The 22,957-nt window shown below is 33.8% G+C and overlaps 4 protein-coding genes and 2 pseudogenes across 8 annotated transcripts; 3 read left to right on the forward strand and 3 right to left on the reverse strand.

Annotated features, from left to right (window-relative positions):
• Positions 1-2,982: 2,982 nt before the first annotated feature.
• LOC120132535 (serine/arginine-rich splicing factor SR34A-like) lies at positions 2,983-7,166 on the forward strand. Of its 5 annotated transcripts, none has more exons than XM_039149278.1 (13): positions 2,983-3,199; positions 4,033-4,155; positions 4,391-4,456; positions 4,536-4,610; positions 4,693-4,798; positions 4,898-4,944; positions 5,029-5,086; positions 5,532-5,581; positions 5,686-5,742; positions 6,290-6,375; positions 6,454-6,525; positions 6,625-6,673; positions 6,838-7,166. In XM_039149278.1, exons 2-13 carry the CDS (start codon positions 4,069-4,071, stop codon positions 6,856-6,858), a joined length of 774 nt encoding a protein of 257 aa, XP_039005209.1. In that variant the 5' UTR covers positions 2,983-3,199; positions 4,033-4,068; the 3' UTR covers positions 6,859-7,166. The 5 variants fall into 5 exon arrangements, with proteins under 5 accessions (XP_039005209.1, XP_039005210.1, XP_039005211.1 ...); XM_039149279.1 differs by having other exon boundaries at positions 4,064-4,155; XM_039149280.1 differs by lacking the exon at positions 2,983-3,199 and adding an exon at positions 3,223-3,867 and having other exon boundaries at positions 4,064-4,155.
• Positions 7,167-9,551: 2,385 nt separating this feature from the next.
• LOC120132580 (NDR1/HIN1-like protein 26) lies at positions 9,552-10,269 on the forward strand. Its single transcript, XM_039149319.1, has one exon. The coding sequence runs from the start codon at positions 9,576-9,578 to the stop codon at positions 10,206-10,208; it is 633 nt and encodes a 210-aa protein (XP_039005250.1). The 5' UTR covers positions 9,552-9,575; the 3' UTR covers positions 10,209-10,269.
• An 888-nt stretch (positions 10,270-11,157) lies between these two features.
• Positions 11,158-11,928, forward strand: LOC120132614 (annotated as a pseudogene).
• A 374-nt stretch (positions 11,929-12,302) lies between these two features.
• Positions 12,303-14,606, reverse strand: LOC120132525 (NAC domain-containing protein 62-like). The gene is made up of 5 exons (XM_039149258.1): positions 13,971-14,606; positions 13,605-13,859; positions 13,147-13,500; positions 12,706-13,017; positions 12,303-12,619 (listed from the first exon to the last, which is right to left on the reverse strand). Exons 1-5 carry the CDS (start codon positions 14,415-14,417, stop codon positions 12,356-12,358), a joined length of 1,632 nt encoding a protein of 543 aa, XP_039005189.1. The 5' UTR covers positions 14,418-14,606; the 3' UTR covers positions 12,303-12,355.
• A 1,834-nt stretch (positions 14,607-16,440) lies between these two features.
• Positions 16,441-16,875, reverse strand: LOC120132615. The gene has a single exon (XM_039149349.1). The coding sequence runs from the start codon at positions 16,873-16,875 to the stop codon at positions 16,441-16,443; it is 435 nt and encodes a 144-aa protein (XP_039005280.1).
• A 1,365-nt stretch (positions 16,876-18,240) lies between these two features.
• On the reverse strand, positions 18,241-19,757 carry LOC120132616 (annotated as a pseudogene).
• Positions 19,758-22,957: the final 3,200 nt, after the last annotated feature.

Consider the following 22,957-nt stretch of genomic DNA (forward strand, 5'->3'; position numbering starts at 1 on the left):
AAATTGAGGAGAGGCATTGGGTGGATGCAAATGTGCGGAATAATGTAATTTATTTATTGAAACCTTTTAATTATTTAATCACATAATAATCAAATTACATTCCAATATTTATAGAAGTACTCACTTTATCTTTTATTTTTTTTAAATATTTTAATTTTTTAATATATTATTTTCGAACAAAATATCTTTAGTGGATTAAAGTCTTTAATTGAATAATAGTCAACATTTTCTATTGATATATCAAGTCCAAGAGAAATGTCACATTATAATTTAATCTGAAAATATTTTTTTACTAAAGTGATATTACATATGCACTTATTACGTTTGTACGAAACATTAACAATTAGTCAACTAATAATTTTCATCTAGTACGTGACAATTTACCTTAAGATGAAATGTTAGGTTAAAAACTTAAAATGTTTTGAAAAAAAGATAGAGGACAAATGGATCATTTATACAAATATTAAAGGGTAATTTTAGTATTATATCTTATTTAATTATGAATAAATGATGTGTTTCATCGTTCAACTCCGGTTACATTCCTATTTTGATATTTAAAAACTAATTTATTTATTTAACTTCTAAAATTATCTTATTATTGTTGTTATATTTTGATATGAAATAAAAAAAAATAACAAGGTGACATGATCTTTCTCTCTAACATACTATATATTTTATTTTATTTTATAATTTTTAAATAATTTTAAATTTTTAAAATTTTCATCTCCATCATATATTATCGAGATCTCGGCATTATTCTTTTAATATTTTCTTTTCTTATTCTATACGTCATCACCACTTATCATTCTATCGATCTGAATTTTCTCCTTTTCTAAAACTTATAAAAGTATAATCTAAAACTCAGAAAAGTTAATTAAGTTTTATAATCTTTATTATTTTACCATAAAAAATCAAGATATATTATTTATTTTTCCTTTTTTTTCACTTCTTTATCGTTGAATTTTGAATGATAATATTCAAACATACAAAAATAAAAGGCTGAAAAGTTATGTTTAAAATTTGGGGAGAAAAATATTGTAAGGGCATTTTTCATAAATTTAAAATAAAATTTTATAATATTTTTATAACTTTAAAAGATATTTCATTGTTAGAGTGAAAAATATAATATATATATATATATATATATATCAAATTTGAGTCGTCAACTTAAAATTAATTCTAAAAGATATTTCATTGTTAGAGTAAAAAATATTGTTGCTTATCCTCTCTTTTTTATCACATCCAATGGTTTTATTTATCGTATAAAATGTTTTTTATTATTAGATTATTTTTTAATGTATCAACACTATTTGATGAAATTAATTAAAATTAATATGTATTTTTATAATTTTTTACTGAAAAAAATTATATTTTTATAATTATAAAATTCGGATCGAATATTATAATGTGAAACTAAAAAGAATAGACAATTTAATGACTGTTTTAGAATCTTTTATTTTCTTTCTATTGAATATGGAATTGGTTACAATTATTTATAATCACTATCCCTTACTTCACATTAACACTTTCTAATTTTTACATAAATTGTACTATATTTATATTATAAAATTGATAAAAGGTTGTATTTGTAGTAGACTCAATTTATCACTTTTATCCCTATTATACTCTCGTATTAATTTAACCATCGAAGTTATTCAATTGCATTATTTTATATTTTACTCTTAACTTAAAATCCTAAACCCTAAACCTAACTCCATAACATATAAATTATAAACTCTAATTTAGAGTTTATAATTTAGAGTTTTAAGTTAAGAATAGAATATAAAATAATATAATTAAATAATTTTAAGGATTAAATTAATATAAATATATAATAAAAATAAAAACGGTAAATTAAATCTATTACATGAGAAAGTTAAGCCTGAAGACTAAAATTAAAATCAACAAAGAAAAGGATATGACCAAACCAATCATATCGCTTTGGGCACACTCTCAAAAAATGACAAAAAAAAAGGGTAAATCAAATGGGTGTCCCACGTGTCCTTTTCTTTTTAATTTCTTGTTCATAGCCCACGTGTCCTTTTCTTTTAATTTTCTGTTCATATCCCACGTGTACTTTCGGTGTGGTCTCAAACGGCGTCGTATGGGACTTCTAGATTGTTCGTTAACTAATCTTCATAAATCAAAAGATTTTATCAAGTACAATATGAAAATGGTAGAATTAAATTCTGATATCCCCCCTCACTTCTAAGGCTTAACTCTTATTAATGTGGATCATTCTGAATCGTGCACATAACTTTAGTAAGTAAGTTTATGGTAAATATTTTATATATATATATAATGACTCGAACTTAAAATCTTATTTGATATCAAACCGCTTATTACTTGAACAAATCCAGTTAATAAGTTATGGTAATTTTGAATATAGTAGAATTAAATTTTGACCTTATTTTGTCTTCAAATATATTAATTTATTTTTAATTTAAAAGTATTTTTCATTAAGTGATAAATAGATTTGTATGTACTTAATATTTTTTTGAGTGGAACTTAATATTTTAAATAGATTTGAAACTTTTCAATAACGCATGATTTGTAATAGTATTAAATTACACATTTAATACCTAAAGTATTAATTTTGATCCTTTTTAGTATCTAAACTTTCAATTTTTTTAAATCATACCTAACGTAACGTTTAGTTTTTGTTTCATTTTAGTATCATGCCGTTAAAAACTTAACGCGTTTAGTACCTAAACTATTGATTTTGATCCATTTTAGTACCTAAAATTTTAATCTTTTTCAAAACTTAATGTTATGTTTTAATGAGGTTCTAAAATGAAACAAAAACTAAAAGTTATGTATAATGAAAAAAATAAAAGTTTAGATACTAAAACGGATAAAAACTAATGCTTTAGATGTTGAACGCATAATTTACCCTAATAATAAATTCGGGCGATGTTGGGCCCTATCCGGATCAAGGCTGCCCAACTTAAAATCAAGTTGAATGGTCTTCAGGTAAACCCAACAGAAGGTTCGCGGATTTTTGAATTCAGATTTGAGCGAAGACGAAGATAAGCGAACCCTAGCTACTAGCTAGTTGAGGTTAAGCTAAGTTAGATTTGAGCAAGAAGGCTCGACCACGAGGCTTCGTCAAGCTCCAGTTTTCCTCTGCTTACGGCCAACACGCTCTGATTGATTCTCATCGACTCCATTTCGCTTTTCCCTAGCTCTCTGTTCTTCGGTACATTGTCGTTACCTTTTCATTGCTTTCATGTATAATTGATATATATTGTTTTAAATTGTAGGTTCCTTTTGTTTTCCGATCTTCATATTCTCTTAAAAGTAATCGCGGGTTATTGGAGATTAGATTAAAGAAGGGAAGAAATATGGGAATTTTTAATGTATTTGTTAGGGTTTGTTATTATTTTTCATTGTGGCTTAATAAGAGAGATGAGCGAGGGAAAATGAAATAATCAATAACGTGTCTAAGAATCTAATCTGATCTGGTGACAATCATGGTTTGTTTATGATAGATGACAAGTGCTTGGACAGACAAGAACTTTGGAATGTTACATAGGGGGTAGAGAAAAGGACTGGGAAATTTGTATGTTTTTTGTTTTTTAATGATTGGACATTGTTTCTCCCTTCTGAAGCTCTGGAAAAATGTTAATGGGAGGATGAGGAGACTAAGTTAAAGTTTCGAATTTTGGAGCAAATGAGCAGTGGAGCTTGTGGATGACAATTTGGACGAATTTTGACTTGGTTTGCTTCATGTTTTTTGGCTTTGCAATAAGTTTTATTTTATTTTTCTCATCATGGGAGGATGGCGACACCAATTTAACTTTCCAATGTTGGAGCAAAATGGAGCTTGTGGGACACTGCTCACAATTTGGAGGAATTGCTGACTTGGTTTGCTTCGTAGTTCTTTTATGCAATAAATTTTTTTTATCATTATCATCAGAGTGAATGCTGATGATAATTAGATATCTGGGAGGATATTTGTTGCATTATTTCGTAAGTAGGGAATGGAACTTGGTTTCTCTGTTAATTTGATTCTATTATTTGTGCATGCTGTGAAATAATTATATTATCTGTTTTCTGGTAGTGGAAATGAGCGGTCGCTTCTCTCGCACAATCTATGTTGGCAACCTACCCTCTGATATAAGAGAATGGGAGGTTGAAGATCTTTTCTACAAGGTGCTGCTGAATTTGATATTATGCAAATGTATTTTTCTTCTATGAAAGAATAAATATAAACATTTCCTCAGCTGGTTTTCATCACATAAGTAATGTATGTATCTTGTAGTTGTGCTTGATTTTGATGCATGTAATCTGGACTTTATATGAATCACATCATTAATGTGTTTGAAGGATCTCTTTGCTTTTGGTTGATTTCTGTTTCAGTTTTCTAATGTATGTTTTCCTTCTGCAGTATGGTCGTATTTTGGATATTGAGTTGAAGATTCCGCATCGCCCTCCATGTTTTTGTTTTGTTGAGGTACATTTCTCAACACATGTTTTATTTAGGATGCAAAATGAAAAAGGGAAAATTTCTTATTAAATCGTGTGTGTTGTAGTTTGAGGATCCCCGAGATGCTGAAGATGCAATCAGAGGTCGAGATGGTTATAACTTTGATGGTTGTCGTTTGAGGGTAATGAATGGCACATGTTATTTTCGTGTGTATTCCATTTCTGTTTCCCTCCTTAATTGGCATTTGATTATGATTGATATAGGTTGAGCTTGCACATGGTGGTAGAGGACAATCCTCAAGTGATCGTCGTGGTGGATATGGTGGTGGTGCAGCTAAGTTTGGTGTATCACGTCACTCTGAATTTCGAGGTCTGCCTAACTGTTAAACTGTGTCATTTCTGGTATTTCTTATTTAGTTTCTATTTGCAGTAACAAATGGTTCTAATGTATACATTTGTTTCCCTGCAGTTATTGTCCGCGGGCTCCCTTCTTCTGCTTCCTGGCAAGATTTGAAGGTTTAGAGAACTTGTATAACTTGAAACAAGTGTAGGGATTTTTAATTAAGCTGCAACTCTTACCTATCCATATCCTCTTTTCAGGATCACATGCGAAAAGCTGGTGATGTGTGTTTTGCAGAAATTTCACGTGACAGTGATGGTATGATTTAAGGAGATGTATTGATAAGCTTATACAGTTTCATTGCTTACCTTATCCCCCTTGATGCCCTCTCTGTTTCTCTTTTTTTTCCCCTTATTTGATGCTGACATCTTGAATTGTACTTGTTCCAACTCTGTTAGATATTGAATTTTGCAATTTGATATTCTTATCATCTTATTTGGGACATACTTAAATTTATGTTTTGGATGTTCAAGCTGGTTATGTTTGTAATTATAAGATCCGTTGTTTCTGCTACTTCTCTTTAATATGCTTGTACTTAACTTCTAATTCTGATTGTTTTATGAGCTTTTCCTTTCTGTTGAAATCGATTGGAATTTGAAATAGTTATCGTCTCATCTTTTGATTTTTCAACTGGATTGGCTTGGTTTTTAGGCCTTCATGTTTTGAATGAGTTTATACTTATTATTATCTCTCTCTTGTTCAGGTACTTTCGGTATTGTTGATTTTACCAATTATGATGACATGAAATATGCTGTAAGTTTTTTAGAAAGAAAATTTCATACCTCCTTGCCATGAATTTATGCTACTTCAATGCTTGTAAATTGTAATTCAAGTGACATGTTTTCAACATCATGCAGATTCGTAAACTTGATGATACCGAGTTTAGAAATCCTTGGGCTAGAGCTTACATTCGGGTAACCTTGCTATGCATTCTTCTATCCTTACTATTTTCCGTATCATTGAATGGTTTTGCTATATCCTCATTCCCCTTTGTAATAGGCTGAAATAATAAATGCGTAAAATTTTATGAACAATGTCTATTCCATTATTGATGCGGGATACATGGAGCCATTGATTTGTTTTAGTATGCAAAATTGTAGTTTCTACTATGCATGTGTTAACACATCCGCTACTAACCTTTAGCCAAGTAAACGCACACGTCTGTGACTAACCTTTAGCCAAGTAAACGCAAAAGCCTGCAACTAACCTTTAGCCAAGTAAACACGTGAATCGATATGGTCTGGTCTTCCTTCTATCATTCTCTTCTCACACTTTCAGAGAATTTTCAGTGGTTAAAATTGCAAAGGGTTTCTTGCACTGTGACCCTACTCTTATTTATGGATACATGGAGCATCATGCATCGATATATATATATATTCCTTTTGTTTTTTGTAGAATCTAGAATTTTCAAAATTGATCTCCATTTTTAATCATTTGGTATTTATTCATTTTTATGGACAGGTGAAGAAATACGAGAGCAGCCCCTCCAGGAGTAGGAGTAGGAGTAGGAGTAGAAGTAGAAGCCGCAGTGTTAGAAGAGACCGGAGGTATAAACCACTCTCAGTCCTTAATCTTTCTCCTTCAGATGCACTCCAAACTCCAACCATTTTCTTTCCTGTAAGCAGTAAATCACGGGAAAGATCTCCGTCCAAATCACCTGCTAAATCCAGATCTGCCTCTCCTGTCAAGTCACCCAGGTAACTGGGTGTCAACTTGCTCTCAGTTTCTTTGCTTTGCTATTCAGTTTTGTTGTTTTCCATATGATTTATGGAACTTCTTCACTTCTATTCATTCAGAGAAAGATCAAGGTCAAAGTCAAGCTCAAGATCAGTATCACCTGACAAGGTAGGCTAATTCCGGTTTCCGATGTTCAATGCGAGTAACGACCCTTCACATATTTGAATCCCGCATTCCATTTATAAGAATCATGAAATTGAAACACAACTTTTTTTCCTCTAAAATGGCAAGTTTGAAGTGAATCCTATACATGTGGCTGATTATACTTTCAGGCCCAATCGGTGAGCCATTGATATTCATACCGCATGAAAAACGTAAGTCCGGTATAACTTGCAGCTTAATGGAGTTCTGGGGTAAGTTTTGTTGAACGTATTGGCACATTATAACTGGATACAGTCCATGTAGGCAAGTTTAGCCAAGTGTGGCGGTGTTTCTTGGAGGCGAAGCAACTATCTCTGAACGCTAATGGATGAATTAGGTTGCCTTTTGTTTCATTTTGATTCTATCTCTGAACACTAGTGGACAAGTTAGCTTGATCTGCGACACTCTTTGACATATCCTTTGTTGCTTTCTCTTGGTTATCAAATTATGCATGTTGGGATGGGTGGGTTTTCTTTTTCAATCTGGTTATTACATTTATTACTTATTACATGCAAAATATTAGAAAAAAATTATAATTTTTGAATTAATCGCGGGTATTCTATATATTGATCGATTAATCCAAATTAGGTACAACATAGGCAAGGACGATATACTCAACCAATTTGTTCCATTTACAAATGTCAAGGTTTAAACTCTTGATTTTGTTTAAGGAATCTAGTGTGTTATCCTACTAGACTAATTTAGATCAATGGATTGTTGGTAAAAAAACTATAATTTAATAATATAGTATTTGGTTTTCAAGATGGTATTTGTAAATTTAACCCCCGTTTTTCTAAACAAATTGATAGTAGATAACATATTGTTACCAAAAAAGAATCTAAGACAGCGAGGTTAGGGGAAAAGTTGGAAAGAATCAAAATGATTACTTGGGAGTCAATAGTTATGGGGTCAGCCAGCTTTCTGTTTGATTAAATTGAAGGGATCAACAAGAACTGGAAAAGGTTGATCTTTTTAAAGCAGAAAACAAAAACCCTTTTCTTTTTCTCTAATTTCAAACGTCCAAGCAGCCTACCCAGACTTGATTAATTCATAAGTTTTAATGAGAGATTTTTTAATTGTACAATCAAATAAAAGTTTTAATAATTAATTATTATATTCTCAATATAATATCATCATATATATTAGAGATGATATCTTCTTTTCTATCTTGTATTTAATTTTAGAATATAATATCTAGTAATTAGAAATTTTGACCTATCACAATTAAAAATAATAATCAATGGGTTGATTTACGTCTGAGTTAATCCAAATTAAATGTGTCTGAGTTAATCCAAACTAAATGTGTCTGAGTTAATCCGAATACCCTAAACCCATAGGATTGAGAGGGTGAATGTTTTAATGAATTGTTTATGCAATATTTCTTAGCGGCTACATAAAGACACCCACAAAATCATTGCAAAAGTCAGTTTCCAGATTCTTCATGTTTCCATGGATCATTGGACGGGCTTTGCCTTCTCCGAGGATCTGATATGATCCGATTCGTTAGATCATTTTGGAAGTATCATCGTTAAAATTGAATTAAATTAAACTAAAGTATATAAATGATCTCCTGAGTCTCGATTATAAAGTATTCTTTTATTAAATCTTTTGATTATTAAAAAATATTGATCATATGACTATTCATTATGTTTTAAATTCGTTATTTTCAATTAAAAATTTGGCGATCGTTTAAATTGGATGTTAACAGAATGACTGAAATATGATAGTAGTTTGAGATTCTATGATCATATTATATCATATTACCGTCAGCAGGTTAACGTTCAGCTCAGAATACAATTAATTTTTTGGGAGAGTAGGATAGATTTGGAATATAATGAATAGTTGGGTGACCATTTTGTAACTTTTAATAGTCAATGGACTCAACAAAGCAATACTCCATAGTCAGATGACTATTTTATAATTTTTAATAGTCGATAAACTTAATAAAGCAACATTCTATAGTCGATGGACCATTTGTGTACTCTACCCTTAAATTAATTGATTAATTTGAAATATAAAATTAGAAATGGAATAGATTGTTCAAGAATAAAAAAAGTATAATATCTTAAACCTGTTGCATGGTTCTTTGCAATTGTATCATGACATGCATATTCATGATTTAATATGGTGGGGTTGTGTTTCCTAATGGAGGCTCTTGGGACCCATGATTTGTGATTTTAATTAAGCTTTAAACACATCGAGTTGGTTAACTAAAAATAGGGTAAAATACATAAATGGTCCCTCAATTATAGGATATTACTTTTAAGTTCATCAACTATTAAAAGTTATAAAATGATCATCTGACTATTCATTATATTCCAAGCTCGTCCTTTCCATTAAAATTTGACAGATGTCTAAGTTGAACGTTAATATGATGGCTGAGATATGATACTCGTTTGAGATTATAAGATCAGATTTATTATATCACAATCAGTAGGTTAACGTTCAACTCAGAATATCATCAATTTTTTAACAAAAAATGATGAATTTAGAACATAATGAATAGTTGGGTGTCCTTTTTGTAACTTTTAATAGTTGACAGATTTAATAAAATAATATCATATAGTCAAGGGACCATTTGTGTATTTTACCCTTTAAAAATATAATTTTTACACAATTTGATAATCTCTAATACATTTTATTATCTATATAGTTGTAACTTCAAAAAGGAATTTCAATTTAGGTAAAGTATGTGATCAAATTATGATAACTTAAATAACAAGATTGAATTATTAATAAAGTACAAGGGCTAACATCCAAATTAGACAATAAAAAAATACTTCTGATTTCTCCTTTATTAAGCCATCGGCCACCATTCTCGGCCTCATAAGAAAACTCTCCTTCCTAATCTCTCTTCACCTTCTTGCAAATGTCTCAGGTTTTCTCAAAATCACCAAAACACTGCGCCGAAAGACAAAGTTTTACCATCAGCAAGAAACTACTCTTCGTTCTCTCTTCAGTTTTCACCATCGTTTTAGTCTTCATCTTCCTCATCCGGCTAACCCTCCACCCTTCCAAACCCCGCTTCTCCCTCACGCAAGCCGACATCTACCAACTCAACCTCACTCGCCCTTCGCTCCTCAACTCGTCCATTCAACTCACCTTCCTCTCCAACAACCCCAACAAGAGAGTCGGCGTTTACTACGACAACTTGCAAGCTCACGCTTCGTATGAAGCCCAGCAGATAACCGTGGATACTCCCATTCCTCCGTTTTACCAAGAACACGAAGAGAGCAACTTTTTGACTGCGGTTTTGCAGGGAAATGGTTTCCCCGTGGCTCCGGGTTTCGGTTACGAAGTGGGACGAGATCGGAGTGCGGGGAGGATGGTTTTGAGCTTCAAAGTCATCGGGAAACTCCGGTGGAAAGTCGGGACTTGGGTCTCCGGCCGGTATCGGTTTAACGTTAACTGTGTGTCGGTTCTGGCGTTTGGACCTAGTGCTGCACCGTCGAGTCCGTTTATCGGTTCAAGTAGAGGGACTCGATGTTCCACCGATGTGTGAGATAATATGCTGAACTTTCTATCTGCTTGATAATGTTCTGTAGTTTTCAAATTTAAGATTCTATAACTTTAAGTCTCTTGTTGTCGATATTGACATATAATGATCATGGTATATAATCCTCTCTTGTGTTTGATAATTATATAAATCTTCATTATATTTAAATCTAAATCGATTCCTTGAAGATATGTGTTAGAACACCATAGATATTAAGTTGTGAACGTTCAATATCAAGAGGGTGAGGGTTAGTGCATTATTAATGTACAGGGTCAAAAGTGACCTTTTTTATCTTATTATTCCTAATATTTAAACATAAAATATCAACAAATAACAACAATTTTTTACAGATTTTGATATATTTGTTGTTTTGATGCAATGATTTCGTAACTAATAATTGATTTGTACAGTAAAAAGAATGTGCAATACAGACAAAATACATTCACTATCAGAAAAACACTTTAAAAAGATGGGAGGGACTATTTTCTAAAGTAATCAAACTTTTTTAAGGACACCAAAAGCTCAATGGGGGAAGAGAGAATTCAAAGTGCAATGCAACTCGGAAGATTAGCTTGTCCATCGCTCGGAATTCAGATGAAATATGAGTCCTACAAAGTTCAGATTGTTGATATTATAGTCCCATAAATCATTACTCTGACAAGAGATTTACCAGTTCTGCAAATTGTGGACAGCCAGAATTCATCATTTCACGCAAGATGGGAACGAATCAGAACTAACCCATTTCCAGAAAACATAGGATTAAATTTCTAGAACTAGAAAATATAGGACTAAGTTCAAAATATTGAATAGTAGAGGGATTGGAGACAGAATTAGATTCCTAGGTTATTTTATATTTTGGGGGAAAGCCAAGCCAACGGTTGTCTTTCAAATTCAATTTTCAAGGAAATCAAAGGTTTTTAATCGGGCACGGGCAGTGAAGCAACACGAGGATTCAATGGCAAAGCGTCGAAAGTCAAGCAAAAGCAAAACCCCGATGGCGGAGAAGGTAGAGGCAGTTCTTTCATCGGCGGAGAAAGATAGGAAGGAGAAGAAGAACAAGTACAATCCAGTGGATGAGAGTCCTTTGAGATCCATTTTCTGTTTGAAAAAGATGGTCGACATGGAGCGTTTGAGGAGACTGAGGATTGCTTTATCCTTAATTTTAACCCTTTCGATCCCATTGACATTGCCAAGCTCTCCGCCGCCAACGATTGCGATGTTGACGATGAACTCTCCGTGTTCGCCAAGCGTGGCCAGGTTCAATTTTCTCCCTAATATATTTGCTGACGAAATTTACACTTTCTGAACTTGATTGGAATGGAGCAAAAACTTCAAATTTAGTTTAATATAGATCCATGGGTATTGTTTCTTGTCTAATGACCTTAATAGTTTTTCTTAATTTAATTTTCTTTTAGGTGGCCTGTAGAGATTATCCACACCCAAGGCATCTTTGTCTGCAATTTCCATTCGATACTACACCTCATGACTCACATTGTGACCTGGTATGCCAAGCTATAATCTTTTTACTTTAATGGCGGATTAGCTTTGTTTATTGTTTGGATCATTGGGATTTTGAGGCAATTCTAATGATTTTTGTTTCGGTTTGATGCAGTGTTACTCTTATGTTTGCGATTCTGCAGCTCCTTGCGAGTATTGGACCACACACTGCCATGCCTCGGAGCACATCAAGAACCGGAGATCTCAACGCCGTGTGAGGACTCGATAGGGTCGGCTTCGTACCTTCCATTCCATGTCGAAAAATCGAATCCCAAACTAATCCTCAGAGTTCGGTTTCTACCGGATTTTGCTAACATGTGTCCTCTTTTTCTGGATCAGATAAGGATGTATAGAATAGTTTTCAAGTTATTTTGAATGAAGCGGATTCCATTGTTGAATTGGGCGATCAAAGATGTCTCTGTTTTAGGGTTGCTTACTGATATATGTGTCCGGATCTTATATAACACTTTTTGACAGGTAATCTCGATTGAGATATAGACGAGTGAACACGAGTCTTTTCATTCAAACTCATTGTTCACTCGTCTATTACTTCAATAAACTTTCGATGGAATCCATAATCGATCGATTGCACACTCTAAACGGTTGGAATGATCAATAGTTTAATAACTAGAATTTAATATAAAGATGGTATCAAATTACAACACATTCAATGTGCTAACAAAAGCTATAAACAAGACTAGCATCACAGCAAAAACAAGAAACATAATAATGCTAAATGACTTCTGCCGCGGCCGAGCTGAAAACCTCTTTAACCATCGATACGGAACCTTTTCATGAACTGGGATCTTGCTCTTTAACCTTGAGACATTGTTTCTGCTCGACTCGGAAATGGATATTTCCTCGGGTTCATCCACCATGACGGTCCCACGAGGAGCATTGTCGACAACATCTTTTACGTCCTGTTAGAAGACGACCCTATTAATGTTCATATACATATCTGGATTCAGCAATGGCTTAACGCTATCATTATTTACAGATTTCTCACCTTTGTGACAATGGGTTTCGGATCATCTTCCTTCTCTTCGGAGCGAGGATGGATTTGAAGTTTAAATCTTCTTGATGCAGTCCCCTGTGTAACGGAGTTCTCGATGTTTGGTTGACTTCGACGAGTGCGGGATCGAATCTTGATTCCAGCTATAGGTGCAGTATCAATATTACATGTTGCGTTCACATGATTGCTCGATTCGCCATTGCTATTTAGCACATTATAGAATGCCCCATCACAAGAGAGTTCAATATCATGTGCCGTTGCTTTAACCTCTAGAGGAACTCCTCTGTCATCATTGCTAGTCCCGTGCTGTAAGATTATAGAACAAAAATACTATGAGACATTTCAATGAATCTAGACGCACTATGATATGGCAAAAGCATAAGCAGTACGAATATCGGATAAACAAAATGTAACGAGCTTGGTTCTACTACTCACCATTACTCGAACCACATCAGGATCGGATTTGCAATATGATCCACCATCCATACCAAAAGCCAGGGGGTTGGGAATCACTCTTTCGATAATTGAATTCTTTTGACAGCCCCAATCGCCGCTGTAGTAGTCATCTGAAATTTTTGGTGTAGAATGCATGAAGTGGGAACTATAGGCATCATTCTCATTTGAGCCATACTCGAACTCCACCCCACTGAAATCGTTCCCTACATGATCTAACATCCAAGGAGCCCCCTCTGCTTCGATCTGCGAATGCAACGGAGAAAAGAGTTTCCAATCCAGTGGCTCCATCATCGGATCATAAAAATGATTCAAAGCTTCTCCAAGTACATCCACCTGAAAATCAAACAACATAAGCGCAAAAGCAATGACAGCAAACTTGGAAAGCGCATCGAAATCGAAATCTAAACCTAAATCCAAATCGAGTTTCATTTTCTCACCTCTGCAGGTGCCATTTCTACCAGTTGACCTCCTAAATGGTACATCATTTTGTTATCTAAACCTTCAAGACAAGTTTCACTGCTATCGGGAACTTTTTCGGCTTTCACTTCCATCACAGGCTTGTCTCGAGGCATATCAAACTCCGATTGCACGTCCTCGGTGTGGGACGATGTGCCGGGATCAACGAAGTTGCCACTAGTATCTTCGATGGTCTCGTCTTGTTTTTTGAATAGACGACAAATTACAAAAGGATTCTACAGAACAAGACACCGAAAAATCAAACAATATGAGCAAAACTAACCAAGGATCGAACCCTGAACTGGAATCAAGCTGAAAACTCAATATTTAAGTCAAATGAAAAAGACCTGTCCGGGCTTCGTGCCGTCGAGCTCATCGAGGGTAGTACGATACTCGTGCATAACCCAATTGGTGCGCTTTCCCTTGGGAGCCCGGCCGGTGTAAAACACCAGAGTTTTCTTCATGCCGATCAAGCTAGACCCGGACTTTATCTTCCGATCCTTACCCGTAGCCTTCCAGTAACCAGCACCGGTAGCCCGGTTGAGTCTATTTCCGTTCGGATATTTCCGGTCGATCGGGCAAAAGAAGAACCACTCCGGGTCCCGACTCTTTATAACAGACAAATCAGGCAAATCCCATGGCTCGCATTTACAGACATCGATTTCGCGAATCACTTTGACCTCATCGTCCCTTTCTCCGTTTATCTTGGACCGCAAGTAACAATCGATCAACTCCTCGTCAGTTGGTCGGAATCGGATTCCGATGGGCAGTGAATTTAGTGAAATAACAGCCATGATAAGCTTTTATTAAACCCAAAGAAAAGGGATCTTTCGGTAACTCCAAAAGTTGTTGGAAAAGTGAAAGTGAGAGAAGATTCAGAGGGAATTAGGAATCGGATATGAAAGATTTTGATTAAGGGTTTGCTGAAGAGGTTCCATTGCCCATAGCTTGCTTTACTTTTGCCTTTCGATGGATATATAGAAAATTATTAGTACTTGATTTTTTTTTGTTACTATTTCTTTTCAATTTCTGTTAATGCCCGCGTTTGATCATTTTCCGCGGTGGAAGTTGTCAGCTAATTTATGCTTTTACCATTAAGCCCATTACTCTATGAAAAATGGAGAAAAATAATTAAATAATTCATGCAATAATATCATTGTTAAGACAACTTTATGTTTAGGTATGACCTATTTTACTCATTAATTTAATAATTATGGAGAAAATATATTTAATATTATCTATCCGTTTAATTTTAATTCATCTTTCATTAATATTTGTTAATCCCTTTTATTAAAGTCTCTAACATGATTGAACGTTAGGGATTATTTTCCCTTAATTTTTGAAATGATAACCAAAGTTGGTCACACCGAAAATATAAGAGACTATTTGTATAGTTTATCTTTGTTTTTCTTATTAATTTTGGATAAATACAAGATTACATTTACATCATTGATATCTATGATACTCGAACTCGAATTCTCAAAAAATAACAACAATTTATTTACCACGAGAATTACTTGTCTTTGCCGTATGTATTATATTATTGAGCAAAAATAAGGGTAGACAATAAATAGGTTAAATTGTTAGTGTCCAAGAGCGTAATTTTGGACATAAATTAAGGATAGATAATTCGAAACCAAATGGAGCATTGAGCATATCAGTGGCGATAATTCGAAACCAAATGGAGCATTGTGCACATCAGTGGCGGCTGCACAACATAGTTGGGTGGGCACATGTACACTTTAAAATTTAAGTTTTTTTATACTTATTGTTCCTTTTTTATTATGAGGGTATAATATGAATTTTATTTATGCTAACTTCGTACACAAAATTTAAATTATATATATATATATATATATATGTTCGTACTCAAAAATCTTTCTTAATATACGGCTAAAAATAAATATATGCATTATATCACTTAATTAATTCAGAGTATCTCAATCACTTGAGCAGCCAACTCCCAGTTATCATTATGCGCTTTGGTCAACAGAGATGTGGTCTCTATCACCAACAGGGACAAAGTTCAAGTCTCGAAGGAACCTAATGTAATGGACTGCTTCATTCCTTAATCTACAAGCAAAACATTCGATAAATAATTACTCCTACAAATTTTACAAAACACAAATGTAATAGCGGGCCCTACCGCGCCTCCCATGTTGGATTGTCTGTGCCTCACCATATGAAGCGAAACCATTATTTTTTTTTAGGTAAATTACTTATCTAGTATCTAAACTAATAATTTTAATTTGTTATAATATTTAAACTTTTAATTGTTTTTTAAAATCATACATAAAATTTAGTTTTTATTTTATTTAGTATCATTGTTTAAAATTTAATGTTAATTTCTGGAAAAAAAATTAAAAAATTAGGTACTAAAACGGATCAAAATTTATAATTTAGATACTAAATACATTAAATTTTTAATGGGAGGTACTAAAATAAAATAAAAACTAAACTTTAGGTATAATTTTGAGAAAATTAAAAATTTATATACTAAAACAAATCAAAACAGATAGTTTAAATTATTTTTTTATTAAATTTGAGTAATTACGATACATAACAAAAATTATTCTGTCATTCGAACCCGAGACCTAAAGAAATAAAAATAATTCTTTTATCATTGAGACGGTATCCAAACCGCCATCTACCTCGTAAGATAGGGTTAGGAAATGGGATGGGGTCAACGGCATGTAATGTACTTTATTCTACGTATTATTAAGTTATATTATAACTATCAATGGCGACTATAGAAGATGAAGGATTTAAAATGGAAAATTGTTTAGAATTTGTTTTTTTTAAATACAGAGAGAAAATTCAGATTAGGCCAAAGAAAACAGAGATGCCTAGAACAATGAGCCAAACTATATGCAACAAAAGTAGAGCCTGACCAGAGAAAGATCCGGTCCCGCCGTTATTTCCAACGTTACAGAATCCAATCTTCGCCACCTTGGCCCCCGAGCAATGCGCGTCTGCACAACCGCACCAGTACGTAACTCCGTCGTCCCCGCAAACCGGATCCGTCCTGAAGCAGTTAACCGGGCACGAATAACGCTGCGAGGGCGGGGAAACACCGCACGCATCCGCCGCATCGGACGGCAACAAGATGCCCGCCGTGAAATTCCGTTGCGATCCGACGGCAAAAGGAGAAGAAGAATAAGAAGAAGAAGGGAAAGTAACGACGAGCAGCAGCAATGACAACAACAGCGACAATGCGGATTCGTGGAATTGGAACGATAACAACGTCACCATCGTTTTGATTTGAAATCCTTTTCAAAATTTTCCGGGAAAATGAAAGCGAGCTTTCCTTTTTTTTTAAGCAAAATTGTGTAAAAAAAAAAGGAAAAGCTCGCGTTCAATGCTGCTTTCCTTCGTTTTCTCAGAATAGAGGAAATTCCATGAAAATGCTTTCTTTTTCTCGAGGTTTAAATCCTTGCCTCGAAAGCAACGAATTTATACATTTTGACGATTCACAGGGACGTGAATGGAAAAAAAAACTATATATATAAAGGGTAAGGGATCAAATCTTTGCCGTTAAACAAATTCATTAACCAATAATATATCCTACCATTTTGAAAAAAATGTTGTTTTAATCTGTAGAAATAAAACAAGTTTAATTTTATTACTCCACGTGTAAACTTGTTGTTCTCTTTCTAAAAATACAAAGTGTGAAGTAGACAAATAATCCACGACTATATGATACTACTTTATAAGTTTCTTGACTATTAAATATTACAAAATGATCATTTGAATAAGAATGTTGTTTTGTTTAGTTTTTTAACTATTAAAAGTTATAAAATGGTCATCTGACTATTCATTATGTTCCAAACTCATCATTTTTTGTCAAAAAGTTGAAGGTCGTCCAAGTTGAATGTTAACATGATGACTTAAATATAATAATTGTTTGAGATTTTAAAATCATATTTTATAATATCATAACTAATATGTTAACGTTCAACTCGGAATGTCGTAACTATTTTAACGAAAAATGATGAGTTTAAAACATTATGAACAGTCGGGTGACTATTTTGTAACTTTAGTAGTTGAATGACTCAACAAAACATCATTCTATAATCAAAGAACCATTTTATAATTTTTAATAGTCGAGATATATAATAAACAAGTATCTCATAATAAAAAACCATTTGTATACTTTACCGGAACACAAAAAAAAAGGGCAGAGAATGTTTTTTCCCGACAAAACTTGTTGCAGGTCCGTCTGTTTGTAAGGACTACATTTAGTCCCTCTAATATATCAATTTTCTCCTTCCATTGTAGAAACTGGCAAATCTAGTCCCTATTAAACGATGTACCGGTAAAAAGAAGAATAAACTCTATATTTAGTCACTGAACTATAAAATCAATTCTTATTTTTACTATCAAACAAAAAAAAATTGTCAATTAAGTCACTAACGTGTTGTACTAAATCTCAATGCGATCCTTACAGACATTCAATGTACAGTTCACAAGTTGAGTCTACAGTACAAATCGCTTGTTCTAAAGATTTGATGTTTCGATTTGCATTTTCTAAATCTTATACACGATCTAACTAATTCGAAGCCAAACAGTACATGGAGCTCCCTGTTTTTTCTGTGTATGTACAAACAATTGCAACAAACTGAATCAAACACGACCATCCCCATTAATCACTCAACAATGGCGCTCTTTGGCCGGCGGCAACAACCGTGAACCGACGGAACCGATTTTATTCTTCATTGTCTGCATTATTTCTGCGGCGGAAGGCCTAACGGTAGATGACTTTTGAAGACAGAGTTCAACGATTAAGAGCATAGCTTTACCTTCTTCTAACTCGAACTCACCACCCAGCTTTGGATCCACCATCTCCGCCGCCCCACCACCGTCCTCAACAACCTCCCTCAACTTCGGTGCCACCATCGTCGTCAACAATTGTTCCCTTTCGGGACAAAAGGGTTCCATCCCAGTCACGAGCTCCAAAATAATAACACCCAGACTATAAACATCGTTCTTCTTAGAAGCAATACCGGTCCTCAAATAATGGTGTACCCCGGCGAGCCTACCATTATCTGCTTCGTCTTCGGCGGCACCACCTTCGATGAAAATCCCATCTTTGCCGACCCGAAATCGCAGAGCTTGCAGTTGAACCGCTCGTCTAACAAGATGTTGGAAGCTTTGATATCGCCATGAGCTATCTGGAGACTGCATTTGTCGTGCAAGTACTCGATTGCTTCGGCAAGTTGAAAAGCTATGCTCATACGGGTCTTCCATGGAAGCAATTCCCTTCCGTTTCCATGGAGTTTCTCTTGTAAATTTCCATTCGGAACGTATTCTAACACCATTGCACCTTCCTCTGTAAAACAAATTGAACAAAAAATCATCAAAAACTTTTTTTTTGCCATTTTGAAGAGTTAAACCAACTACCTTGATCATCGCAGTAGCCAAGGAATTTAACGATGTTGTCATGTTGGATTTGGGTCAGAATATCCAGTTCCTGTCTGAACGATTGGTTTAACCGATCATTTCCGACATAGATCTTGACTGCTCCCAGGGTGGAACCCGACAAATTAGCCAAGTAGACATTGCTGAACCCTCCTCGTCCGATCAAACGCGAGAAATCCTTAGTCGAATCCTTAATCTCGTTCCATCTAAACCTCTTAACAAACCCTTTACCTTCTTCGACGCCTAAATCCCTTCCCTTCTCTTCATCGGCCCCGCCCCTCACCGCCGTGGGTTTACGGCGTTTGAGGAATTTCGACAAGAACCCCATTGCCAACAGCAACGAAAGAAGCGAGACGAGAGAAACGATAACGAGGATGACGAGTTCGGGATGGAACGACAATCGGGTTGTTGTTAAAGAAGGTGTCGGGACGGCTGTCGGCGGATAGAAAATGGCGGGGTAAGCAACGCAGAAAGTGAGTGGAGAAGATGGAATGAGTATTATTATTGGTAATAATAAGGGAAAAATGTGATGGGATGTTCCAACAACATCAGCACCAGCAGACAAACTTTCAAACATCAATGATCCAACCATTTTTTAACCTTAGATTTGTCGATTGTCAACGCATGGGGACGAACATAATCTGACAAAATTCGATCTAAATGTGCAGATTTAATTGCATAAAAAATAGGAACCGGAAGCCTCCTGGAAAAGCCATTGAGGTTTTCCTCTTTCCGTGTGATGAGCTAATTGGCATTGTTTAGGTTAATAGTAAGATTGAATCAAATTATTTATTTATCTTGAATTTAATTTCGATCAATTTTGCACGAACCAATTTATCTTAGTGGTTAAATAAATTATTATTTTCCTAAAGGTTATGGGTTCGAGTACTAGTGAATGCAATATGATATTGAATGTTCATTGTCAAATAATTGAAACTTTTTAAAACATATATTACTTTATAATCATCTTAACTTAATAAACAAAATTGACCGCTTCTAAAAGGAAAATATACATCATATTCATGCTTAAGAGGTTGAAAAGGAATGAAAGGAAACTTTTATGATCCAACATTGATCGTTATCGACAACACTTGATGACAGTCAGCCGTGATTGATGATGGTGGTTATTGGTTAGAGACAATTGATGACGAGGAATTTGATCAGATTCAAGAGTTAAATTAATATATTTTTTCTAAAGATCAATGGATAAATTGATATATGCTCTAAAATTTATGATCAAATTAATTTTTTCCTAAACTTGAAGGGATCAAATTAAAAAAATATTTTTTATTAACATATCACGTCAGTAAACCAACATCATCCAAGTCTTATTGAAAAAAGCACATAAATGAGCAAAACATCGACAAATATAAATGATCAAAATATTATGTTTTAATATTTAACGATTAAATTAACACCCGTTAAATTTTTATAGTTTATCCTAAGGTGACGTTTGGTTCGTTGGAATATTTATGGGGAATTAGAATCTGTGAATGAATTGGAATCTTTAGGAATTGGAATCCAATTTCATATTCTGTTTAGTTCGCAGACATGTCAGATGAATTTGATTTCGGTAATATAAAATGACAGAATTGTCCTTCTTGTTTTTTTGCTTTATTATAGTTTATTTTACAACTTACATGTAGTAATATATTATAAAAAATTAAAAAATATTAAATTTTCATTTTATTGATTGATTATTCATTTCAATAAATTATAAAAATCATGCTAATAAACATTATAAGTTAAAATCATCGCAATCAAAATATGTTAATAAGTTACCAAAAGATAGAGCAATATTTCGATACATTCCAATCGGAGTATGTTAATTAGTTACCAAAAACTATTTTTATTCAATATATGAATTAGAAACTCGACCCGACACGACTCAAAATAATAAAAAAATTATTTTTATTCAATAAAAACATTGACTTAATTGAAAAAAAATTATATATAGAGGGGTATTATTGTAATTATTCCTAAATATATAAGGTAAAATTATATATTTTTTCAGGTCGGTCCAATTTTTTCCACCCTAAACCCGAACCCGACCCGAATATCACACTTAAAAAACCCAACCCGACCCGAACAAAATAAAGTTTCATCCGATCCGACCCGAATATATGAATTAGAAATCCAACCCGACCCGACCCGAAATAATAAAAAAATATTTTTATTTTATAAAAATAGTGACTTAATCCGACCCGACTTGAATTATATATATATTCGGGTCGGTCCGATTTTTTTCACCCTAAACCCGAACCCAACCCTAATATCACACTTAAAAAACCTGACCCGAACAAAATAAAGTTTCATCCGACCCGACCCGAATATATGAATTAGAAATCCGACCCGAATTATATATATTTTCGGGTTGGTCCAGTTTTTTCACCCTAAACTCGAACTCGACCCGACCCGACCCGAATATCACATTTTAAAAAACCCGACCCGACTCGACCCGAATATCACATTAAAAAACCCGACCCGACTCGACCCGAATATCACATTTAAAAAAACGACCCGACTCGACCCGAATATCGCACTTAAAAACCCCGACCCGTACAAAATAAAGTTTCATCCTACCCGACCAAAATATATGAATTAGAAATCCAACCCGACCCGACCCGAAATAATAAAAAATTATTTTTATTTAATAAAAACAATGACTTAATCTGACCCGACCTGAATTATATATATTTTCGGGTCGGTCCATTTTTTTCACCCTAAACCTAAACCCGACCCGACCGAATATATGAATTAGAAACCGACCCGACTCGAAATAATAAAAAAATATTTTATTTAATATATAAATAAGTTACCAAATGATTGATGAGGGTAGTATGGTCAAATTTCAATTCCCTCCAAAAAGAATTGAATTCTATCTATTTTTGGATGGAATTCACTTTCCCTCATTTGATGGAATTGAATTCCACCATGGATTCTAATTCAATTGAAAAACTTGAACCAAACATGGGAAAGTGGTGAAAATGGGAAAGTGGTAGAATTAGATTTCAATTCCCACCAATTCCAAGGAATTCCATCCAACCAAAAGCCACCTAAATATTACTACCATATCTACCAATCATATATTGACATACATTTCACGTGCGAAATTCTGTGTTCTCTTGACACGGTCGCGAATATTACAGTGACCCACTAAAAAGCTTCTGCAATTAACTTTTTATAATTTATTTCTTTCCGTTTTTAAAGATTGATTGAAATTCCAACGAGTCATGCCAATTATCGGCAAAATGGGTGAGACGTTATAAGTGAATTTTTTTAATGCTCAATATAATTTAATTTGTGGATTATTTTTTATTTAGGATGAATTGCACAGAATTAATTTAAAGACGTCAGATGCGTCATGCATCTTGAAATCAAATATAAAGATTCTACGACTGTACGACGTCTTAAGTTAAATGAAGAAAACCTCACAATTGCATGACATCTTTAAGTTAATAGAGAAAACCTCAGGAATACACATCGTCTTTAGGCTAATAAAAAACCCTACTTCAGGAAATAATATGGTGAATACCTTATATGAAAAATTTATTTTTCCCACATCCTGCAACTAGGGTTGTGCAAAACTACCCGACCCAGACCTAAGAAAATCGGATAATTTATTTTAAAAAAATTACCTGGCTGGGTCGGGCTCAGGTCACAAAATCTAGTTTTTCCGGATACCCGATTAGTTTATATATATATATATATATATATATATATATATATCCCGTCGTCTCCTTCGTCGCTTCATTTATGGTATGAATGACCAAAACCACTGCTTTTTATTTTGAGAAAATAACATCAGTGACCGAAAATGCCTTATAATATACGATTTTAACCAACTTTTTTTGGATTTGCCAAAATGACCAACAAAATCGCAACGCGAACTCTAATTTTTCAACTCAGTTTCCAA

Source organism: Hibiscus syriacus, unplaced genomic scaffold, assembly GCF_006381635.1.
Source record: "Hibiscus syriacus cultivar Baekdansim isolate YM2019G1 unplaced genomic scaffold, ASM638163v2 tig00110569_pilon, whole genome shotgun sequence".
NCBI classification, from domain to species: Eukaryota; Viridiplantae; Streptophyta; class Magnoliopsida; order Malvales; family Malvaceae; genus Hibiscus; species Hibiscus syriacus.

Excerpts from the sequence above, each read along its gene's own strand:
- LOC120132615 (XM_039149349.1), bottom strand. The coding sequence starts at position 16,875 with ATGGTGACGTTGTTATCGTTCCAATTCCACGAATCCGCATTGTCGCTG.
- LOC120132525 (XM_039149258.1), bottom strand. The coding sequence starts at position 14,417 with ATGGCTGTTATTTCACTAAATTCACTGCCCATCGGAATCCGATTCCGA. Across the intron at positions 13,018-13,146 it reads CTGATGTGGTTCGAGTAATG|CACGGGACTAGCAATGATGA; the intron begins GTGAGTAGTAGA and ends ATAATCTTACAG. Across the intron at positions 12,620-12,705 it reads CGAAACCCATTGTCACAAAG|GACGTAAAAGATGTTGTCGA; the intron begins GTGAGAAATCTG and ends GTCTTCTAACAG.
- LOC120132535 (XM_039149278.1), top strand. The coding sequence starts at position 4,069 with ATGAGCGGTCGCTTCTCTCGCACAATCTATGTTGGCAACCTACCCTCT. Across the intron at positions 4,156-4,390 it reads TTGAAGATCTTTTCTACAAG|TATGGTCGTATTTTGGATAT; the intron begins GTGCTGCTGAAT and ends TTCCTTCTGCAG. Across the intron at positions 5,743-6,289 it reads GGGCTAGAGCTTACATTCGG|GTGAAGAAATACGAGAGCAG; the intron begins GTAACCTTGCTA and ends TTTTATGGACAG.
- LOC120132580 (XM_039149319.1), top strand. The coding sequence starts at position 9,576 with ATGTCTCAGGTTTTCTCAAAATCACCAAAACACTGCGCCGAAAGACAA.